Source organism: Cnephaeus nilssonii (genome assembly GCF_951640355.1).
Source record: "Cnephaeus nilssonii genome assembly, chromosome: 12".
NCBI classification, from domain to species: Eukaryota; Metazoa; Chordata; class Mammalia; order Chiroptera; family Vespertilionidae; genus Cnephaeus; species Cnephaeus nilssonii.
Window position 1 is genome coordinate 77,867,804 of NC_137083.1, and position 9,554 is coordinate 77,877,357.

Below are 9,554 nucleotides of genomic sequence, written 5' to 3' on the forward strand. Positions count from 1 at the left end.
TATAATTGATGATATTCATTTTAACAAAAAATCCATTCCCTTTCTCAATTTTCTTTTTTAAATTCAGGAGCAGTATTTTTCCTTAAGACCTGACCTGAGGACAAGAAGCTATGGAAATGTCAGTGAGCGAGTTGAATTGAGGAAGAAGTTGGGTTGTAAATCATTTAAATGGTATTTGGATAGCATTTACCCAGAGATGCAGATATCTGGGCCCAATGCCAAACCCCAGCAACCCATTTTTATCAACAGAGGGCCAAAACGCCCCAAAATCCTTCAGCGTGGAAGGGTAAGGAAGTAATCTTATCAGAGTATTTCATGAATGTTGTATGATATAATAAGTGACATTATAGACTTAACAGATGTTTAATGATAGGCTTTAGCTTGTCTTCCATTATGTTCTTTTTATGAACTCTACTCAGGTGTAAGACCTTAGACATTTTAAAATCTTCCCTATGCTGAGATCCTTTACTGCCAGTGTTAAGAGCATGACTTCTGTAGGTAGATATAAATATGAGTATTTGGCAGAAACCTGATAATTAGGAAAACAAAAGGAGAAATTGAGGCAGCTATATATTGTTTGACCTCAGCTCTGGGAATTGACTGCAGACAGAAGTAAGAGGTGGGTTAGGGTCTAAGTGTTGGTACAAGCTGAAATTTCATATCCGGTGATCTGAATTGAGCAGAAAACCCATTGACCAACCACATTTGTTTAGATGTTCCCTTTTGTTTCTTATGGAATTTCTTCACAATTAAATGTTAAGGATCTAGCCAGAAGTTTTTACCGATTTCCTAAATCGTTTCTCAGAATTTCCTCTTTGTGAGTTGTGTGATGTTGTAATCATTGCCCAGTTTTCTTCTGTTACAAAGAAGGCGCTCCCCTGCAGGTTCCTCCTCAGTGCCAACGACTAAGGGGCCAGAGTTCAGCCCAGAGCTTTCCCCCTTGTTCTAAGATTTTAAAAAACCATCAAGATGTTATTAGGTGTTTTCTGCTAAAGTAAAATTAGGTACCAGTGTATGTCCATATAATTCATCCCTTACATTATTCTTGCCTTGTACATATCCCACTTGGTGCTTACAGCGTCCTTGTACTGAGACGCTGTGCTTTGGCTTCTCTTATGCATCTCACTCTTAGAATTCCTGTGGCATTTATAAACTGTATTTATCTCCAGGTCAGCATGTATATTACATTAATGATGTAGTTCTGCTTGGCTTTATACCTTTGTTCTCATTTCCCCATTTTTTTTTTTTTAGTGCTAAAATGATAGTTTGATTTTCTTCCTTCCCTATAGGAGACTAGTAAACCTGTAACTGTAGGTAGAAATGCCATGTGACATTGCTTGCATATGTTGTTAAAATTGCCTGTAACCTTGAAGTCTGTTGTAATGCTCCTATGTGCTGAAGCTAGAATTTAGGAATATAAAATGCTTTTATGACATTGGCATTCATACCTCTGGAATAATATTTCCATATTTTATCCCACGCCTCCTTTTACTGGTCTTTCTTCGATGCTGGGTCTCACGAGAGCATTCTTTCCTTTTATAGCTTTATCACCTCCAGACCGGCAAGTGTCTGGTGGCCCAGAGCCGCCCAAGTCAGAAGGGAGGCCTCGTAGTGCTTAAGGCGTGTGACTACAGTGACCCAAACCAGGTGAGCGATGCCTTTGTATTCAAAGCCAGACCCTGAAGGGTGTCCTTCAGTGAAGGGAGGGCAGACGTTAGATCTTAATCTGATCGTAGTAGCATTTTGTTTGTTTAGAGCATTATTTGACCCTTCCAACTATATAGAATGAATTGAAAGTTGTGTGAATTTGTGAGAAATGGCAAAGGAAGAGCACCACCCTCCTCTCCCCCCACAAACACACCTCCCCTTTGACAGCCATCTGCTTGTTCTCTGTATCTAAGGATCTGTTGTTTTTTTGTGTAGTCCATATTTGTGAGATCATGAGTTGTGTCCTCTGTCTGACTTATTTCACTTAGCATAATACCCTCTAGGTCCATCCTTGTAATTGCAATTGGCAAGATTCATTTTTTTTATTGCTGAATTGTATATATGTACCACATCTTCTTTATCCATTCATCTATTGATGGACATATAGGTTACCTCCACATCTTGGCTACTGTAAGGGGTGCAGATATCTTTTCAAGTTAGAGTTTTTGTTTTCTTTGGATAAATACCCAACAAGCGGGATTGCTGGGTCATATTGTAGTTTTATTTTAATTTCTTGAGAAACCTCCATACTGTCTTCACAGTGGCTGCACCAGTTTACATCCCCACCCACAGTGCATAGGGCTCCCCTTCTCCACATCTTCGCCAGCACTGTTTTTGTCCGTCTGTGTGTCCTCTGTCCATCTCTAAATTGGATGGTTTTGTTTTCTCGGTGTTAAGTTGTATGAGTTCTTTATATTTTTTGGATATCAACTCTTTATCTGATGTGTCATTTGCATATATCTTCTCCCATTCAGTAAGTTGCTTCTTGATTTGTTGGTGTTTTCCTTTGCTGTGCATAAACTTTATTGGTTTGGTATAGTTCCATTTGTTTACTTTTTCTTCTGTTTCCCTAGCTTAAGGAAACATAATCCATGTCTTACAGTTTTCAGAGTATTTGCCTTTTATTTCTTTGGTTAAATTTATTCCTATGTATTTTATTCCTTTGATGCTACTATAAATGGCATTATTTTCTTAATTTCCTTATGAGAATTCATTATTGGTATGTAAAAGCACAATAGTTTTTGGTGGAGTGTTAGGGCTTTCTGAATGTAATGGCATGTCATCTATAAATTCTGATAGTTTTACTTCTTTCCAATTTGGATGCTTTTTTTTCTTTGACTGCTGGTGGTAGTAGGCCTTGGGGTTTTTATCTTTTCTTTTCTTCCTTAGATCTGGATTTATAATGAAGAGCATGAATTGGTTTTAAGTAATCTCCTTTGCCTGGATATGTCAGAAACTCGATCCTCTGACCCACCCCGACTCATGAAGTGCCACGGGTCGGGAGGATCCCAGCAGTGGACCTTTGGGGTGAGACACTTGCTCAGTGAGGATGGGCGGAGGCTCATAGTCTACCTTGTAGAAGGATGTTCTGAGCTTGTAGCATCCTATACATACTCTTAACACATTGCGGACCAGTAGTTTTATTGCTAGCTTTACCCAGTGGCCGGATAGGTTTCTATTGAATAAGTACAAACAACGTTTTACATAAATGTTAAAGGCACGCATTAAAATTAAATACCCATTGCATTTTGTAGTTATTTATTACATGTTCTTACACTCTATTATCTTTTTAAAGTGTGATACTTTGTAAAACACTGTGTAATATGAAGTGAGAATTCTCGTGATCCATCCGCAATGTGTTAAGTACTCCACATCTCTCTGGATTACTGTATCTTCTTTACCTTATTTGGATAGTAAGTGTTGTGAGTTACCTCTTTTTTCATTTTTCAGAAGAATAATCGGCTGTACCAGGTGTCAGTTGGACAGTGCCTGAAAGCGGTTGATCCACTGAGTCACAAAGGCTATGTTGCTATGGCAATCTGTGATGGCTCCTCCTCTCAGCAGTGGCATTTGGAAGGTTAAGGGGGATGCGATGGCTGAGTGGATGCTTGCCCTGGGAAGGTTCGCAGAGTGAAACAGCAGACACACTCTTCCGTCCATATCGAGCCCCCAGGACCATCCGGCGGTGAGGAAGTATGTGACAGTGAGGTCATTTCTAGGCCACTGTTAAGGAATTTCTTAATGGTAGGAAATCAGAATACAGTTTCAATATAAAGAGTCAGGTTTATACAGAGGATTATACCCAGGAAATTGCTAGGTCTATTCAAATTAGTTTATGCTTCTTTTTAATCCCCTTTAATAATGGAATAGAATGTGTCATGATTTCCTTTCTTAGAAGACTTCATAGCAGACTAGTGAACTTTAAACAAATTGACTGAATCCACACATTGTTTATAAGATCATATTTAAGAGGTGGTTAACTACTATAAATTATTTTGATGACTTATGGTACTATAGACATTTAAAATAAAGAATCCTTTTAATTATTTACCTTTTTGTAGTGGAGCCTCAGGTCTGAGCTGTCCTGTGTCTGTGATGCATGGTAAGAAATAAACTCAGATTCAGCTGTGACCGGTGTGCAGCTCTGACTAGGGAATTCCCGTTTCTAGGCTTGAACGAGGAGTTTGAAACGGAAGGTCTGTGAATTTGAATATTAAGTTGTTGGATCTGGAGGTCAAGATTTATATGCCATTTAGATATAAATTTAGGAATCCTGTGTCTGTATTACATGCCCAAATATAAAGAGTTTTTAAAATCTTGAATCAGAAAGCAGTTTAAGCATCATATTAGAAACATGTTGGAGAATAATATATCTGTATCCCAAACTTTTTATCAGTCCTTCAACTTCAAAGACCACATGGGTACATAATCAAAAACAAAAAGCAGCACGTTGGCAGATTTAAACCAAGTAGAATCAATAAATGCCCTAGTAGAAGGCGGAGATTGTTAGATTGGATAAAAAGATGGGAAAGTACATGCATGTTGAGCATTAAGAGGAAATAATCCCAAACAATAGAACTTCAAAATACAAGCCACCAAACCTGTTCAAACTTCCAGGAGAGAGATTGTCTACAGGTGTGAGATTTCCACACAGCTCTCAATAGCGATAAAACAAGTAGAAAAATACTGTGAACCAACTTGACATAAGTAACAGGGAACACTCCATCCACCCAGGAACAGTAATGGTTTCCAAGTACGCCTGAAACATCTACCAAGACAGTATTTCCTGGGATATCAGACTCAGCTCACGAAACATTAGAAACCAGATAAAAGTAATAAAGATGCCGGGGAAGTCTACCAGTCACACCTCCTCAGTGCCCTGTGGGTCAAAGAAGCAATCAGAAGGCTATTTTTGCCGGGCTGGTGTGGCTCAGTGGTTGAGTGTCGACCTATGAACCCAGAGGTCACCCATTTGATTGCTCAATCCCCAGTGAGCGGCATGCAGGAGGCAGCTGATAGATGTTTCTCTCTCTCTCTCTCTCCCTCTCTCTCTAAAACCAAAAAAATAAAAAATATATATGCAAACGGCTATTTTCAATTGACTGAAAATGAAAGCGTAGCAAAGACTAGGTGCAGCTAACTCAGTCCTTGGAAATTCATAGCACTAAGCCCTAAAGGTTTAAAAATCAGTGAGTTAGGCTTTCATCTTAAGAAAATAGAAAAAGAACAAGTTAGAGCAAAGAAGCAGAAGAAATATTGAGTATCAGAACAGAAACAAATGAAAATAGAGAAAATTAATGGAACTAAAAACTGGATTAAGAATATCAAAAGTGGAAACCTCTAGTCAAAAGAAAAAGGACACAAATTACCAACATTGGCAAAGAGAATGGCAGCCTTTCTAGAGTCTCCAGATGTTAAAAGGGTGAGCAGGCATCTCCCTCCCTGCTGGTGGGGATGCAGCATGGCGCCGCCACGTTGGAGTACAGTTTGGTGGTTTCTTACAAAACAGCCCTAGTCTTTGGTCCAACCATCACGCTTCTTGGTAATTACCCAAAGGAGTTAAAAGCTTACGCTCCCTCAGACACCTCGTTTATAGCAGCTTATTCATAACTGCCCAGAATTGGAAGCAGCCAAGAAGTCCTTCAGTAAGTGAATGGGTGAACTGTGGTACATCCAGACAATGGTATTATTTAGTGTTCAAATAATTGAGATACCAGGCCACAAAAAGATACGGAGAAACCTCGAGTACATATTCAGTGGAAGAAACCAATCCGAAAATCTACTTACTGTGTGAGTCCAGCTGAATGCCACTCTGGAAAGGCAAAACCATGGAGATGGGTGGTTGCCAGAGGTAAAGGAGGGAGAGATGAACAGTCAGAGCACAGAGGATTATTAGGGCAGTGAAACTATTGTGTATGCTATATGTTAGTCAAAATGCATAGAAATGCAAACCCAAAAGCAGAGCCTAGTGTAACTGTGGACTTTGGATGATAATGACATGTCAGTAAAAGTTCATCATTGGTAGCAAGGTACTACAGATGCAGGGTGTTGGTGGTGGGGAGGGGCTGTGTGTGTGTTCTATACATTCAGTTTTGCTCTGAACTAAAACTGCTTTAAAAAATGATAAGGGATTATTATGACCAACTTTATGCCAATAAATTAAATGAAATGGACAAATACCTTGAAATAAATTACCCAACTTCTCTCAAGAAACAGATGACCTAAATAGCTGATAGCTATGAAACAAATGGAATTTGTAGTTTAAAACCTTCCCACGTAGAAAACTCTAGCCACAAATGGCTTCACTGATGAGTTCTATCAAACATTGGAGGAAAACACTATACCATAATACATAGCCTCTTCTGGAAAACTTCTGAGAAATTTTGACATTGTGAGCAATTTTAAAAGCAATACACCGGAACACTGTAGACCTATAACCTTCATGAATATAGAAGACTCACAAAACATTAGCAAATCAAGTCCAACAATATGCAAAAAGAGTGATGTGGTGAAAAGAGTCTGACGCCAGGGATGCATTTGTGACAGTAATATCGGAGAAAAGGCTTATGATCTTGCAAAAGAAAGCATTTGGCAAAATTCAACAGTAAAAACTCAGCCAACTAGGCAGGGAGGTTCCTCACCCTGATGAAGGGCATCTATGAAAAACTTTAGTAGTTTCATAAAAACAAAAAGACTGGATTAGAACAAGGCAAGGATGCCGGTAACACTACCACTCAGCGTTGGCAGTGATGGCCTCAGGCAGCAGTGGTAACAGGAAAATGAAAAGGAAATCAAGGGCAGGGACATTGGAAAGGAATGAGTAAAACTGTCTATTTGAAGACTAGTCACGTGTGCGGAAAATCATCGTTTTTAAAGGATTTATCAGGATCACAAAATAAAGGGTCAATATAAAACAACTATTTTTATGTAATTCAAAATGGAAAATAATGGTAATTGCAGGATACAATAGCATTAAAAATATGAACAGTGGTGAAAGGTATAAAATATTGCTGAGAGAAAATAAAGACAACCTAAATAAATGGAAAGCTATATTCACAGATTAGGAAACTCAATATTTTTAGGACATTAATTCTTCACAATTTGATCCACAATTTGATCTACAAATTGAATGCTGCCCTCCATCTCATTTTCAAATTTATCCCTAGCCCTTTTGCTCAGTGAATAGAGCGTTGGCTCGTGGACTGAAGGATCACCATTCTGGTCAAGGGCATATACCTCCGTCGCAGGCTAGATCCCCGCCAACCATGTGCTGGAGGCAACCAGTCTTGTCTCTCACATCTCACATCGAGGTTTCTCTCTTTGTGTCTCTCACCCTCCCATCTACTCTCTAAAAATCAATGTAAGAATGCCCTGGGGTGAGGATTAACAAAACACAAACACATTTACATAGAAATGCATACAACTAAGTGGCCAAAATCATTTTGAAAAGAATAAAGCAGAAGGACTTGCACAAATTCCAAACTGACTGATTAATGGCTTATCAATAATGAATATATTTGTGGAACAGAAACAACCCCACGCACATGGGCAACCAACCCAACACTGAGGAAGGAAAACCAAATAATCAATGGTACTGGGAGTGTGATATTGTAAATCAGAAGACGCCTTAATCAATAAGCCAAATTTATTTGGAGTCCTGTTCATTTCGCTAGCGCTGTAGTGGGCCCAGAGGAAAATCTTGCTTTTCAAATTCTGGGGCCCAATATGGTGGAAGTCTTCCTTATTTATATGTTTTCAGCTCTTTGTTTCCCAAATTTGGAGTGAGACTTCCGGACCTTCTGAGAAAAAGTCCTGTGTGCTGGGACTGGGCCGTGAGACCTGGGTCTAGTGCCAGCACTGACAACTCTGTCTGGGGCATGGTTTATGGCCTCTCCCTGTTATTTAAGCAAGCAAACGTTTACAGAAGCCAGCATAGCAGGGTTAAATTTTAAACAGCAGTTTTTACCCAAGATGGAGGTTACTGTGCTTTAGGAGAAAGGCACCTCCATTTGCCTTCCTGGGACAAAAGCTTGTATCACGTGCAGAAATTACTTCAAACTGAAACTATAAAGTGAAGCGCACCTTCATGGCTTTAGGGTTGGCAACAATTTATTTTTTTTAGGTTTTAAGGATAATATTTATTTTTTAAAATTTAGTGTGTCCCCACAAGAGCAAACAGAAACAAAAAATCAAAGAACACAGTCATCCATAACCACGAGCAGGTCCAGTCGGACGTGTCCTTCTAGGTCCCCTGTGTACCTACACAGCTAAGCTTCCACTTTTATGTAATCACCGTTGTGTGAGTTATGCATCGTGCTTTTCACACATCATGAGTATTTGCCATTACCATCCCAAAGCGGCAGGAGTATTTTGGTAACCAAGAATACCAGTATATCAACATATGTGTAACTCCATCTATTGGAAAAAATCCACATTATTAACCAGTAGGCAGTACACTGCACCAACTCAGTCTGGAAGAAGAAAATGTAATCCTGTCTTTCTTGGTGATAAACAATTCATAAAGGACAAAAATAGACAACAAGCCTCTAGATAAAGCTATTGGCAGAGTTAGAATTAAAATACTGCATCCCCCCCCCCCCCCCAGCCGGTTTGGCTCAGTGGATAAGGCATGGACCTGCGGACCAAAGGGTCCTGGGTTCGATTCCAGTAAAGGGCATTGTACCTCAGTTGCAGGCTCCTCCCCGGGCCCTGGTTGGGGCTTGTGCAACCAATCGATGTGTTTCTCTGTCTTTCCCTCTCTCTTTTATTCTCCCTAAAAATCAATGGAAAAAATATCCTTGGATGAGGATTAACCAATAAGTGAATAAATAAAATACTGCATTCCCTTAATGTTCAATTAAAAACGAGACAAAAAGCAACAGAGTACACAAAGTATATATAATGCAGCTACAAGAATTCATACGATTTATGCTGTTGAAGTACCAGCAAGGAGGCAAGTTTGCACTGAAGTCCTTAACGACGTGTCCACCGCACAGCCGAAGGAGAAGCACCCTGCGAACATGAACACATCTCTGCCTGCTGCTGCCCAGCCCAGCGAACAAGTCCCTACATCCATTTCTGAGACGCTTAGCAGTTCCATGACCGAGATTAGGCAGAGGTTTTCTAACTCATGACTAAGTACTAGTCATGGAGGGGAAACCAAAGGGGCTGGTGATCTTGCTGAACTGAGACAGAACAGTTCAGGGAGGCCACAGTGGCTAGGGTTGGCAGCCCGGCGCCCGGCGTGGAGGAGAGGCGGGAGCGCCCAGAGGAAGGTCTGGAAATGTGTGCAGGGGTCCACTTGAGTCTGGCTGTGCGTCATTCTGTCCACAGGTGACGTGTGGCTCCACAAGGCTGGCCAAGCGCCAAGGAAAGAAGTCCTGGGGAGCTCTGAGCTGCACCGCTTCCCCAGGGCCCAGGAGGCCGCAGTCATTCCCGCCTCACCAGCCAAGTGAAGACACCGAACACCCGGGGCATCAGGCAGCTGCCCCAAAGGGCTATCAGCCTCATCCTGAAAATGCTTGAAGGACAAGCTTCTGGTGAAGACCTGAGGGTGGGGTGGGGCT

General features: G+C 40.6%; 1 protein-coding gene across 3 annotated transcripts in view; it reads left to right on the plus strand.

The window, feature by feature from the left end:
- The window catches only part of GALNT11 (polypeptide N-acetylgalactosaminyltransferase 11), a 74,341-nt gene extending 64,787 nt beyond the window's left edge, over positions 1–9,554 (plus strand). For all 3 annotated transcript variants that reach the window (XM_079786351.1, XM_079786349.1, XM_079786350.1), the window contains 4 exons: positions 68–286; positions 1,543–1,647; positions 2,878–3,015; positions 3,439–9,554. In XM_079786351.1, coding sequence (XP_079642477.1) covers positions 68–286; positions 1,543–1,647; positions 2,878–3,015; positions 3,439–3,570 — 594 coding nt within the window. In that variant the 3' untranslated portion in view covers positions 3,571–9,554. The remainder of the gene's footprint in view (positions 1–67; positions 287–1,542; positions 1,648–2,877; positions 3,016–3,438) is intronic.